A 15136-nucleotide genomic window follows, 5' to 3' on the forward strand; every position below is an offset into this window, starting at 1 on the left:
CATGGTAAAATCCAGATCTTGATGATGATACAGAAATGTGCTTGTCACTTTGGTGGGCAGATTAGACCTGAATCAGAAAGCACTAGTCAGCAACATAATTGCACAGAAGCTAGAAGATGGACAGCAGATAGTTGTACTGGTGCTTGGAAAACCCATGAAATTCTTCAGGCACTTATGTGGATACATCCGGTGAAGTGAGCTGTAGCTCACGAAAGCTTATGCTCAAATAAATTTGTTAGTCTCTAAGGTGCCACAAGTCCTCCTTTTCTTTTTGCGAATACAGACTAACACAGCTGCTACTCTGAAACCTATGTGGATACTCTTTCACAAGCAGTCCAGGTGCTTTCACCTGTACCAGCTTGAAATAAGAAAAAGATTCCCTATCTCCTCTTCTGCTGGGTCAGATGTCTCAATTTTTAAAGGTTTCAGAGGAACAGCCGTGTTAGTCTGTATTCGCAAAAAGAAAAGGAGTACTTGTGGCACCTTAGAGACTAACCAATTTATTTGAGCATGAGCTTTCGTGAGCCACAGCTCACTTCATCAGATGTGTACCGTGGAAACTGCAGCAGACTTTATATACACACAGAGAATATGAAACAATACCTCCTCCCACCCCACTGTCCTGCTGGTAATAGCTTATCTAAAGTGATCAGCAGGTGGGCCATTTCCAGCACAAATCCAGGTTTTCTCACCCTCCACCCCCCCACACAAATTCACTCTCCTGCTGGTGCTAGCCCATCCAAAGTGACAACTCTTTACATAATCAAGTCGGGCTATTTCCTGCATAGATCCAGGTTTTCTCACTTCCCCCCCACCCCCATACACACACAAACTTACTCTCCTGCTGGTAATAGCTCATCTAAACTGACCACTCTCCAAGTTTAAATCCAAGTTAAACCAGAATATCTGGGGGGGAGGTAGGAAAAAACAAGAGGAAACAGGCTACCTTGCATAATGACTTAGCCATTCCCAGTCTCTATTTAAGCCTAAATTAATAGTATCCAATTTGCAAATGAATTCCAATTCAGCAGTTTCTCGCTGGAGTCTGGATTTGAAGTTTTTTTGTTTTAAGATAGAGACCTTCATGTCTGTGATTGCGTGACCAGAGAGATTGAAGTGTTCTCCGACTGGTTTATGAATGTTATAATTCTTGACATCTGATTTGTGTCCATTTATTCTTTTAATTTTATTTCAATTTTTAAAGTTGTTTTTATTTAGTTTTGCATGAACACTATAGGGTATTAGTGAAATGCAACTATTATCCTGCTGTTTTAAACATAAAAAAGCGTCCCTACAAAAATAAAATAAGCATTTTCCATCAAGCATCTACTCTTTGCTAAACATCCCATTTTAAACATTTTCTTTACATGCCCTCAAATACCCAACTCTAATCAAACTGTTTTGGACTTAATGCTAAAGCAACTAGTGCCCAACTAGCTTTCCCTGCAAAAATCAGGCCAAATAGTTTGTACTCATTTGACTGTATATTTAGTTCAAAAACTTTCCACAGGTTGATAAGAAAACTAATAAAATTCAAATACAAGTGTGGCTGCACGTTATTAGTAAAAGCTGTATATTTAGTATTGTCCAAAATTTCTTTTACCCCATAAACAGAGTAGGATATTCCAACTAAGGTGTATTTTTCTTTGCACTCATTTTTTCTAAAAATATTTTAAAAAGCAAAATCTCAAACATGAAAAGGTAGAGAATGTCCTAGTTAACGGTCAAAAGACAAAACCATTTTTTTAAGAATTTGTTTATTTATTGAACCTGGGTCATATTTAGATTCACAAGCAATTTTAAATGTACATCTTAGAATTCAATTTTGAAGTGTTTCACACAAAAATATTGGCACACAACAGTTGCATTAAGGTGTAACAGCCACCCTTTTTGAAGAACTGCTGCAAGTGTTTGCCCAAGGTTGAAAAAGTTTACTTGGAACATGAAAACCTGTAACAAATTTTAAATTAATTGTACAAAACGGTTGTGTGTTACTTGTAGACCTTCCCCCCCCCCTCTTGAAAAGACCCCACCCCATTCCAAAAAAAAAAAAAAGAAAAAGAAAAAGAAAAAAAGATTACAACTAATATACATCAGTCACAACATAATCCTGGATCAGCACCCACACCATAAACAAGTCTTTAGATTTTTTAAACCCAGCATCAGATACCAAGAAAATAAAGTAATTGTTTATACAAAAAATGAAATCCACATGTGCCTGAAATAAAGAAAAAACACACCAGTACTTAGCATTATGCTAATTAGGACCAGATAATGGCGGAAAATACCACTTAAAATAAGGGCTGCATAGCATTGCAATAAACCCCAAGAACCATTAACCCTTTGGCATCAGAAATCCAGATTTCCTGAACACTGGTGCATTCTGCAATAGTGCCAACAGTATGAGCTTCAGACCTGCAAGCACTATGAGGTTAATAACTACTGTTTGCCAAGACACTGCACACAACTGGCTTTGATAGTTATAAACCTGTGAAACTGAAGCCACATAATTGTCTGGTAATAAAAGGAAAGCATGTATTTTAATATCAATGTTTAATTAAAAAGAATGTAGGGAACAAATCAATGTAATTAAGATCATTACGGTGGATTTTTTTTGTGACCAAGTATGCATACTACAGTGGAAATGCCAGCTGTCTTCTATTCATTATCAGTCATATTAGAATGAAGTTCTGCTTCATTTGCCCTTCTGGGCAGTACATGAAAGTGAAGAGGGGATTATTTTCATTCCATAATGTCTACTGCAGGATTAAAGATGTGAAGAATGCAAATAGTCACTTTAGGACCTTTTACTGTTTCCCTAAACAGAATTGCAATTAATTATGAAAACAGAAAAAAGTTAGAAAAAGACAGTAACGTTGCTTATTACTACGTTTGAATTATAGCATTTGCAGTCTGTTTAGACCTCGCTTAGCATAAAGACTAGGCAGATTTCAAGTGAAAAAATTATGCCAATTAAGTGACAAGATATTTTAACACAGCTTTTGCTACAGAAGATATATAAAAACATTTCATTTTAACTAGGAACTTAAGCAAATAAGTTTTATAGTTCAGAAATTAGGGTTTAGAAACTAAATGATATTGTTTTGTGACCAAGATGTTTGGTAGATAGTAAAGTGAGTGTTTGGGATCATGAGGAAAAGTTCTTAAACAACTCTTCGGACTTCAAAAAATCTCTTCAGGTAGTAGATTTGTCCCAGTGTCATGGCAACTAGTACAAGTGCTTCAAAGAATGACCAGAGGACCACTCTGCTGTTTGTGTTGTCATTAACTGTTGGAGAAAAAACAGAAGTATATGATTACTAAAATAAGGTCTATATGGTTATGACGGCAAGCACTATACACATCTGTGCATTCATCCATACAACCCTTAGAATGCTGGCATACTCTGCAGTCACAGCCAAGTGGTCTAGGATGACTGTGTTACTCTCTAAAAGGTCAATAAAGCTGACAGACAGGACACATCACTCTAAAATTACAGCTACTAAAGGGTTATAAGGTCTAAAGGTCCAAGCAGAATTTGCCAGTTACATGTCCATTTTTCCAATCCAAGGGGCAATTTTCCTACTGGAATTATTTCAGACACCAGAAGCTCTTTCAATCTCATCAGTCATGAGTTGCAGCACCTTTCAATGCCCTATCCCATCTCCATGAGAATGCTTACTAACCCAGACTAAGTTTGATGGCCGCACTTGGTACCTTACTCCAGATTTACTCCCCTGCTTTTTTCCGCTTTAGTGCAACAACTGCATTTCCTAACTTCACAGTATCAAGTCTATCAATCCACTGTTCTACAGAGTCTACCATTTCCAATATTGATAAAACAAAAATACAGCCAACTACCACTAAAACTGGTTAGTTTACACATACTGCAAAGCATTTGTACTGTAAACATTTAAAGAGTCCACTGGCATGTCAAGAATGAGCTGTTACTCTCAGGTAAAATTCTAGAATAATGCTGGTTGTAACAGCAGCAAACTGTTTGAGTCATGTGACAACTAGTTTGCCACTGCGTTTAAAACACTCTCTCCTAGAGCCTAATGTTATACCATCATATCTTCTATATCCTTTAAAAAAAAAAAAACAGCATAATAGACACTGTTAGGAAGACAAACTGGATATGGATATCTAGTTCACAAAACGTTAGGTTAGTAATCATTATTGCTTGAAGAAAGCATGAAGACACATTCTTCCTGGATGTGAAATTATGAACACGGACCACAGCTGCTAGAACCAGTGTAATGAAATGCAGCAATGGAAGAATTTAATAATTGGATTTTGTTTGATGGATGTCCCCCCAGGAATCTGCCTCATTTTCCCCAAGCTTTTGATTATGTTTCTCTTTATGAAAAACTATCAAGGTAATTTTGAATCCATGAGGATAAGGAGACATTGATGTTAATGTACATTTATAAATTCAGCCCTAAAGTAGTGGAAAATTATATGTATTGAATCTTTTTAAAAATTAAGTTCCTATACAGAAAGTTCTAACGTACAGTTATGTGTTTCACAGGAAAACAGATTTTCCCTTTATTTGTACTGTATTTATTCTATCTGCCAATTCTATTTAAGTAGTGGGGATTGCGTCTTAGACCCTGTTCACCTTCCTCACATGAGCAGCAATAGTTCCACTAATGTCCAAAGGCCTATCTCTGCATAAAGACGACAAGGTGAATTAGGCTCAATTACAGCAAAGCAAGCCAGACTAATTTCATGAATGAAATAATGCATCCATCTACCACCAGAAAACGTATCACTGACCTTGAGACATTCATGAACATACCATTTACTAATTACAAATAGTTCCTGCTTTATCTTTCAAATTTTACACTGGCAAAGCAGATATACATTTTGCATAACAAAATTTTTTAGTTACACTAGGGACAACCAGGTTTAAAGAAAGAAATGAAGTGATATGACATTGAGATCCTATCATGCTAGCAGAACTTGAGAGTTTTAAAATTCTCAAATAACCAAATGTAGTTTCTAGATACTTTCCCTAAAGCTCAAAATATCCAACATTTAAGAAAAAAACAGCATGCAAGTCAAAGAAAGCCACATACTTGCTCTGTGTATTCTCTCACGAACTTCCATGTACTCCTGTTCATGCTTTACAGCTGTCATGGCCACTGCTAACTCATTAATCATCTCTTCTAGCTTGTTCTGATGAGCTGCAGAATAATTTTAAAAGATGTCAGAAAGGCTGTATTACTGACATATCAAAACCAGCTTCTCCTGAAAGTGGATGAATAGTTATATTTAATTCCATACTATGGTTAGTTTTGTAAAATGTAGTCTATACAGCTGAAAACTTTTCAACCTTGTCGGAAAAGATTGTTCGATAAGTAAATCTGATATTGACAATGATGGGAACGATATTTCTAAGAATCTCAGAGTCAGGTTCACAGGTTTCTTCCTTTACAATTTTATTTTACATTTGGGTAGGCCTCCTTCTCCATGGTATCTAACTTGGAGGCCAGGGCAGGGCTGACCAATTTTATAGTCAACACAGATCAGTGACATTCAACATATATATACACACACACTTTTCCAGAGAAGCAGCGTGCAAAATTTATCTGATCATATCAAATCAGTACAATATTGTGCTAATGCCTGTCCTGCTAGGATTACCTTCACTATACGTCCTTCAAACACATTCTCTTAAATAGTACAGAGCTTTAATGCTAATTTGCCAACAGCACAGCAACTGAGAATTTAGTTTAAACTTGTGATGTTGGCTAAACAAGATAAGTTTCTGAAGAGATGTGTTTGGCTACTCCTCTTGTGACCTTCCTTTGTAGTTGACATATGGGATAAAACAAGTTCTGAAGGAAGACACCTTTCCTTCCAAGTACTGGCATGACATGACAGTGGCCTGATAATGGAAGAGGAAAATAACACTAGATGATTATCATAGAACAATGGCTTGAGGTGGCTCACCAGATGCTGGGAGCAAGACAGCTAGTATTTAGTTTGGATGTCAGATGACAGTAGGATACAGTTTACTGCCTTCAATGCTGAGAGCAATGTGCAACTCTGTAACATTTAGATTAATAAAGTGTACTTATCAGAATTCTCTAGCACCAAGAACTTCAAGTCACTCCCCCAAAGGTTGACCTCTGCTACTAACAGTTCAGATATCTTGCAGGAATTACCTACAAGTTCAGGACAATTCATGGGACATTTAAGGACAATACTTGGGAGCCACCATACTATTACCTTTGCTTGTAAATGGCAGATATTTTAGATGCAGCCTTAAATGCTACATGAAGGACCTTTTTCTTTCAGCAATAAGAGAAAGAAGAAGGCTGTTCAAAAGCCACACTATTTTTAGGAAGGAGGAAATAACTCATGAGTTATGAATTCTGTCACCAAAAAAACCCTTTATAGTTGCCTGAGCAATACTGACCTTACCTTACAGATATCAAGATACACCACCCATTCTCATGGCCAGCTGGCTACTGCAATATGGGTAGCTTATTAGTAAGAACAAAGATCACTACTGTATGGATTGTTTAAACATGCTGAAAAGATACTTGCTTACAGGCAAACATCTGCCTTAAGCTGAAGAAACTAGACTTGTGTCAGTATTCTGCATGATAGGTGTGCTATTCACAGACTTGAGAGAATCTTTTAACTATCTCTTATGAATAAGAACTCAGTTAGAAAATTGTTAAATATTTCAAGAAAACATCAAGCACTCACTTCACACATGGGTTACATATCTGCTATAATAGAAGACAAAAGGTAATACTGTCTTCTTGCTAATTACTGTACTGTAGCATGATTTTCTAAATTTTATGATTCAGTCCGTTTCCCAAAACCTTAATTTAATTCTACAGTAAATGACATCTGTTGTAATTTTTCACTTACAGGTTATGCATTAGCTGTAAGATTATATTACAAGGAATATAATATGGTTCATTCCCCTCCAAAATGCTCTCAATTCCCCATGCCCACTTTAATACCAGAAAGCAAAACAACAACCATGAAATATCTAAAGTTACTAGGTGTTCAGTATTTTAAATTGAATTCTATTTAACAAAAACTCCTGATTATGTCTCCTGCTAGCCATAAATAACCCCCTGAAGACAAATCTTCATTAACAGTTTAAGGGCCTGATCCTGAGAGATGCTAAGCACCCAGACCTCACAATAGAAGCTGCAGGTGCCCAGCATCTATCAAGATCAGACCTTCATTTTGTGTAGTTTATTAAAAAAAGACATTCTCATGCTAACAAACAGATGTTAGAGAAGAGGAAAAGCACAAGTTAGATGTTAGTAAATAAACATATGCAAAAGACAAGATGCTAATGAGCTTTCAAAAAGCAGTACACATACCATCCCAGGTATCTCCACCACCTAGGGAAAAGTGTAAGAGATGAACAGAGTACAGGACAAAAAGCTGCAGATAAACCAGTAATTTACATGGCTAGGAGAAAATTACATATTAGCACACTTATCAAAGAATTCAATTAATGCATGTAGTAATCTACACAGCGCTGAGCACCTCAACTGGAAGTGTGAAACTTAGGAAAAGACTAAAGAATTAAAGCATTAGTTCCTGCAGGCAGCAGAACGATTCCCAGTCATTTTGCATTATGTTGTATAGTAGTGTCTAAAAATATTTAGACCAAGTTGTAGCTGCTCAAGAAAACGACAAACTAAAGCGACTAAATGAGATAAGAATTCTGAGATTTCTTGTACAGTACTTCGGAAGGATGTGTGCAGAGAAAAGCTTCTAAGTTTAGTGTTTCAAGGTCACAAATCAGAACCATTTTCCTTCCAGAAGTTCTTCTCACCTTCTGTCTCCATGTCTTGCCCTTTTGGAGCTTCTCCAATATCAATAGTGAACATCACTATCTTAGGAGTCATGGTGGACATTCTGTTGCTAAAGCAAAACTTGTAAGTTCCATCCATATGAGCAGCAAATGTGTATTTTCCACTGGACTCTCGGTCTCCTTTATAAATCCCTTTATTATCAGGCCCTGTAATCTGGGGGCAAAAAAGAAAATTTCACTACTCTGTGTGTGTGTCTTGAAATCATGCATTTAGAAAAAGCAAATTTAAACTAAACTCATGATATTCTATCTGGACACAGCACTCCTACAATTAATATGCAATACCAACAGAATCTATATAATCTCTTACGTCCCACAACCAAAAAGCAGTATGACATTTTTCTATCTGCATTAGAACCTTTCAGAAAACACCTCTGTAACGTGATGCAAATGGCTTTTTAACTGCCAAGACTTGCATTATCTTTCAACGGTCAAGATGAACATTATCTTATGTTTACTTTTGGATGCTAAACACAGAACCCTAATCGCCATTTCTGTCAGGAAAGTAAATGAGAAACTAACTTACTTGTTTTGACAAATCACTATTGTTTTTAAGTATACGATTCTGTGCTGCTGTAGGTGCCATTTTTAGGATATAACTGAACCAGTGTACTGACAACTTGTGGTCATTAAGATGTTAAGGCTCTTGTTTGCCAAAAGTAGAGTGTTGAAACTTGCGTCTTGGCCTTGTTTCATTACATTCTGCTGCCCTAGATATCGTGAGTTTAAACTGCATTTAATACTTTTCCTCAATACCTCTCCTACCTATTGTATAATGTCACTGCATAACTGCAAAAAGCACCAAGAAGAGGTATTGCTACATCTAGTCATTCCACTCACAAAATCACCCTCAGTATTGTCCTTCTTTATTATATCTCACATCCTCTTGAGAAAGTGCTCAAGATAAGCCTAATATTTGCCATGTTCTACTTCAAAGCTGACTGCATCTGTGGTTGGTGAAGAGATTCCATTTGTAGACTGAAGTGTCTTTGGGATTCTTTGAGATGAAGTGTGTACATTATTCTCCTACCGACCTGGATTTCTTTGGGGGGAGGGCAAGGGGGAGAAGGTGTTAAAAAAATTAACAGCCCACGATTCATAACATGTCAGTCAAATCCAACTAAGTTAAGTCCAAATTCATGCATCAAAACTAGGAAACTGCTGTGGGCCCCCCAAACTAATCAGCACTATTCTGTAAGAAACATCCCCTACCACATCCCCTGCTTATTTTGAAAGCTTTCAAAAGAGGATGTGGGATAGAGAAAGGAAGGAAGGTTTTAAGAGGGTGGTTTTGAAAGTGCAGTTACTAGACATAGTAGTGCCTTTTCCAGGTGCTTTCTGCAGTTATATTGACAATAGAGAGCAGTTGGCCTTGGGCAACTTGATCTGCAGATGTAATTTAGCCTCTTCTGGGGGAATTTGGACATCTCAAGTTACCAGCAGCAGAGACCATGACCTAGCGTGAGTGTGATAGTGCTTCTGCCAAGTAGAAATTTGGCAGGTAAGCCTGGCATATAAAGAAATGCCAGTGACCAAAGAGAGAGCTATATGAACATTCCAGCCAATTGTGATTAATACATATCTGTCTTCAGATTTATCTCCACCAGGGCAACTCCCATCATCACTCTCCCTACCTTCATAGCTCTGAGCTCTCCCCATTACTAGCCATTAGGCTACTAACTGCTCAGGGTGCAAACTCTCTTCCATTCCCCCCCCCCAGGCTGTCAGTAGCTTCACATCCTTGCTCTCACCCGCCTACCCCCACCCAATGGTTACACTCAGAATCCCCTCACACCACAATAGGGCACATCCATACACTGCCCTGGCCCTTAAAGGATCCTGCTTTTACCCTTGATAAGATAGAGCCTGATACAGCTCTGCTCCCTGATGCCAAAAAGCTTCACTTTGCCTCATCAAGGCATTAGTTTATCATCCTCTCTTCAGCACGGGCAGATGGGAAGCTAGGCTGGGCTCTGCTCAAGACATTCCATGCGCCCTGGAGTGAGCCAATACCAGAAGCTGAACCCTCATCCCACCTGAACAGCTGCGCCGCCCCCCCATCCCCAGCCATGGCTAGCCCCCCTTACACTTTAGAAACCAACAGCCCCACAAGCTCAAGGCAATGGCCAAAAACGCCGCCCCTGGCCGCCAGCCATGATGAGAGCCCATCGCTCTCACCCACAGCACGGATCACCCCCTCCATGGCATGGCCTGCCTCGGCCTACCCCCCCCCACTCCCCCCGCCAAGGTCAGTCCACAGCCCCAGCTCTCCCTGCAGATCCGCTCCCCACGTCCCGCTCTCGTTCCCTCCCTCCTCACGGGGCCGAGACCCCCGGTTCCCCCCCTCTCTTTACCCGCCCCCGGCCTGCCCGCCCTCCCCCGCCTCACCTCCACGTCGATGTCCAGGAAGCCCCCCTCGGCCACCTCGAAGATGAGCCCCATCTTGGTGCCAGACGGGACCCGCTCCAGGAAACACTCCTCCGCGTGCGCGTCGATGCTCACGAAGTAGCCGGCAGCCGGGGCTGAGAGCGCGGCCAGCAGCGCCAGCACCGCCCTCACCGGCGACATGGCGGAGCCAAGGGGGACCGAGCGGCGCGGCAGAAGGGGGACTCTTCCTGCTCACAGCCCGCCCCTTCCGGGGCACGGGGCCGCCGCTCATAGGCCAGGACAGACCCACTGCCACGTATAGGCTGCGCTACGGTGGCCACCGAGGGACACGCCACGGTGGGCGGTGCCAATCCGTGAGGTGCAGAGTTTGGGGGGAGGCAAGAGGAATCCGCGCTGCGCAGGGGGCGGTACGGTACCCGACAGGGCCAATCCGCGCCGCGTGGGGAACGGCCGGGGGCCGGAAGGGGACAATCCGCGCAGCGGGATTAGATAGGGCCCGTCAGAGGAGTCCGGATCAGGGATCTGTGAGACCCGGATGGGGATGTCAGCGCACAAAGGGGCCCCGCGGGACGGGGCAGGAGCCTCCCGGGGGGGAACCACTGAGGCCAGTGGGGGAGGGGAGGGGCCGGGCCGGGCCGGGAGGGGGCCGTTAAGACACAGAGGGGAGTTCAGGTAGCCAGAGCCCACCATGCAGCAGGTTGCAGCAGCTGCAGGTTCCTGTCACGGGTTACCCCGAGCTGGGCTCGTTACGGGCACAGTGGTGAGGTTCACCGGGTTGGGATCGCTGCGGTGAAGAATTGCCAAGGCTTCCAGCAAGGCCAGGCATAACAAGGGCTCCGCTCTCTCTGACCTGGTTCTTCCACTGCACCCGTCCTCTGGAAATGCCCGATAGGGTCCCCCAGCCTGTGACCTGTGCTGACAAACACTCCCATTGCAAGGTGGACCTAGCATTTGTCCAGTCAAGTAAATATTTCCCCTTACCTGTCAATATTATTTCTTTTATTGGACCAACTTGTGTTGGTGAAAGAGACACGTTTTCGAGCTACACAGGGGTACAGGACCCGAAGAAGAGCTCTGTGTCACCTGAAAGCTTGTCTCTTTCACACAGCTGTCGGGTCACTAAAAGCTATTCCCTCACCCACCTTGTCTCTCAAGTATCTCAGCCCCAACGTGGCTACAACGCTGCAAAAAATATTTGTTCTGTGTTGTCTGGTTTGTGCTTAGGACAATCCTTTACAGCCACTTTTCCTGCCATGATCAGGAAGCAGAAACTGCAGGGTCTGAATTTGACAAAAGTGAGCTCTAAAGCTGAATAACGTATACTAAGTAATGATACTACTCACCAAAACTGAGACAATGTTTACTTACTTTACTAGGATTTATGTTGATAAAAAGCACTTTGAGATTCTTAAGTGAAAGGTGCTACATAAATACAAAGTATTATAAGGCCACTAGAAATAGGACTAGTTGAGCAAGAAAATTAAGCAATGGGGAACTGTAGAGAGAATAGAAATGTAAAATTAGATATCTCAGGCACTGCATTAAAATGTGATGGATAAACATATGATATTGCATCACATATGTATGTTTCTAGTCAGAGGGTAGGTGCTTTCCATTTGTTAACAGGAACCTCTTTTGTGTACACTTTTCAACGTTAATATGGGAGGAAAATAATCAACACTGCCAGTCACAGAAACAAAGAGTCATGTTTGATTTAATTTTTGTTGTTGTTGCACCAAACCAACAGAAGAGTTTTTAAAGCTAGAGTAAAGGTTGGGCCATCTACCCAAATGTTCATAAGCCGAGACTTGCCAAAGAACCATTGTGATTAACCATCATCTGAGGTAAGATGTGTGTGTCAACATCACATGTATTATTTCGGCTAAAACTCATAAGCCTCGTTTCACTTGCATTTTGTAACCAGTTAATAAGAATATTTGCTGCATGTAGTTAGTCCCGAACCACTTCTTTCTTCAGATTATACCCTACAGTTCTTTATCTTATCTAATTATGTGTTTCAAGTACCTACAAGGTTAGCCTTGTCAAAGTTGAAAAGATTATTTTAATAATATTTCTTACCCTGAATAAATTCTGAAATGCATTTAATTGCATTTCTGACCCAACTATGACCAGTGGCCTTTATTTAGAATGTTGGAGACATACGGTTTTGGGGAACACTTTCAGAAGTGGATTAAAATAATCTACCAAAATCCTATAACATGTATTTGGGGAAAGATCACAAAAGCTGAGCCAATACCATTATAAAGTGGAACAAGACACGGGTATGCTTTACCACCCTTATTATTTGATTTAATTATTGAACCATTAGAAGAAAAGATCAGGGACACTGCAGAAATGCAGGGAATAAGTGTATTGGGAATAGAAAACAAAGTTTCATTATATACGAATGACCTTATGCTTTTTTTACAAGTCATAAATGAAAGTAGGCCAGTATTACATGAAATAGTTAAAGATTTTGGTCAGGAATTGGGATACAGATTAAACTACTCTACATCAGCAATACTAAACCTTGGCTTCATATGATCCCAATAAATGATATATACCCATGGAAAGCAGTGGGTAATGACATTATATATTTAGGCATTAATGTATCACTAAAGTGGGGGAGCTGTTTAAATTAAATACTGAGCCATTAATGACAATTATTTACAATGACCTAGAAAGTTGGGTATTATTACCAAAGACTTTGATAGGTAGATTTCATATACTTAAAATTCATATCCTGCCCAGGTCTTGTATCCTTTTTTCCATTATTCCCTTTACATCTCTGAAAAAAATCTTCAAGAAATTAAACAAACTTATTCAGAGATTCTTATGGTCAAATCAGAATCCAAGTATCAAAATGGAATGGCTGGAATGTCCAGTTGAAATGGGAGGCCTGGCATTATGAAACTTCAAGAGATACTATAAGGAAGCACAAATTAGACAGGTACTGGAATGGCTCTCTAATACTGAGAGTACATCATGGATACAGATGCAACAGACACTGACAAACCCAATCTCATTATATAATTATGTGCTCAGCTGGATCATATCCTATTATTCTGGCACCCAGAAATACCACTTGCTACTTAAAAGTGCACTTACTAATTGGCATACATGAGGCATAAAACCAAACAAAAAGAGCAGATCTCGGTAATATCAACATTAAAAAAAAAAGTTTGCTTTCAAACCCCAGCTGAATGATGTTGGGGCAAATATTACTATGATAAATGGAAGGATTTATTTAGGTATGGACAACCCTTCAAACAAACAGATGTAGCTGATATATTAAAAAAAGAAAAGTATGCACAATATGAGTTTACACAGATTGCTTATCTTTTATTTATTAAAAATACTTTCAGAGAAGAAAGGAACAGACAAAACTATCTGTATTTTACAATTGTATATGTGGTCTTCAAATTTCAGCGATCAAGATTACGTCTAGAATGTATAATCTCATGACTATGTTTTTAAAGAACAAATCACATAAAGCTATTGTCATGGAGTGCAGACTAAATCTGAAACAACAGTAAAATAATAAAATGAGATAATGCAGATGATAATTATTGTCTCTAATACTAACCAAGTAGTGCAAATTCAGTACTTTTTAGTTTACACAATGTATATTTCTCCATCTCTATATAATAAAATACATAGTATTGCCCCAGATATTTGTATGAAATGCAAAACAACCAGACCCTCTTTCACATACGATATGCAGCTGTTGGATAGTAAAAAATAAAATTAGAAAACCATCTTGAAAGAAATAAAAAAAAACAGAGATAGAACTTGAACAGGACTTAAAGACATGTATATTGGGAGTTGGACCATTAAAATGATTCAAACAAGGAATAAAGAAGTTACTCCTATTCTTGCTCTTTATAGCAAAAAAAAAAAAATCTTAAATTTGTGGACACGGGCAACGATTGCTACTTTAGATGACTGGAAAAACTATTCACAGAATATCTTATCAAGGAAGGTTTAAATTATGTGAGAACAGTCCCAGACAAATTCTCAAAAAAACCCAGATAAAAGAAGTAGTATGCCTTGCACAGGAAAACAACAGAAATAATTAAGTCATTGATATGCTTTGAGAGAGAGACACTCCTGTATTTTGAGGATAGTCAAGAAGAATATACGCAGAGGATAATAACTGAATTACATCTCCTCCCCCTTCCTCCATTAGCTTTCCTTTGTATCTTCTTGAGACTTGCCCCCCCAAAAAACATTCAGCTCCCCCCCCCAAAAAAAAGTAATAGGAATGATTACACATATACATATGAACCATGCTAAGGTTGTGTTTAAGTAGGTTTGGGGCGACAGGAAGAAAATATTAATGGTATAACATGATATGGTAAATATACAATGTTGCTTAAAATGTTAATTTTGTATTGAGATATGGGTCTATCTGTGTCAAGACAATGTAATCATAATTTCTTATTGTTAATTACTCAAAATATCAACAAATAAAATCTTTTCCCAAAACAAAACAACTGTTAGCCGTGCTTGTCTTACTAAAACTGTGATACTGGCAGTATGGGATATTTTGATTAAACATTCAGGTTGCTTATTTTGATTAAGTCCCAAACCACAATGTATGGATGATGCTTCATAATAGACAAAATAAATGGAGCCAAACATTTAGAGATCTTTCACGTATTAGCAGAATAGCAGGGGAGATGTTTTCAATCATATTTTACATGCTTTTATAGTAAGAGCTGAAATAGCTTTTCTAATTAAAAGCAGGGTACTTAAGATGAAGACTCCAAAATGAATTGAAACTGATAGTTCATTTGAATTAGTCAAGAGTAAGAAACCAAAACAGTTAATCCACACATTTTGTAAGTCACAAAATAACATTTTCTTCCCACTTTTCAGTAAAGGTTT

The 15136-nt window shown here is 39.3% G+C and overlaps 1 protein-coding gene across 2 annotated transcripts; it reads right to left on the bottom strand.

The window, feature by feature from the left end:
- Positions 1-1740: 1740 nt before the first annotated feature.
- TMED2 (transmembrane p24 trafficking protein 2) lies at positions 1741-10498 on the bottom strand. Of its 2 annotated transcripts, XM_048821692.2 has the most exons (5): positions 10247-10498; positions 7820-8012; positions 7359-7379; positions 5082-5189; positions 1741-3289 (listed from the first exon to the last, which is right to left on the bottom strand). In XM_048821692.2, the coding sequence occupies exons 1-5, from the start codon at positions 10424-10426 to the stop codon at positions 3165-3167; spliced, it is 627 nt and encodes a 208-aa protein (XP_048677649.1). In that variant the 5' UTR covers positions 10427-10498; the 3' UTR covers positions 1741-3164. The 2 variants fall into 2 exon arrangements, with proteins under 2 accessions (XP_048677649.1, XP_048677650.1); XM_048821693.2 differs by lacking the exon at positions 7359-7379 and having other exon boundaries at positions 10247-10494.
- Positions 10499-15136: the final 4638 nt, after the last annotated feature.

Source organism: Caretta caretta, chromosome 15 (assembly GCF_965140235.1).
Source record: "Caretta caretta isolate rCarCar2 chromosome 15, rCarCar1.hap1, whole genome shotgun sequence".
Lineage (NCBI taxonomy): Eukaryota > Metazoa > Chordata > Testudines > Cheloniidae > Caretta > Caretta caretta.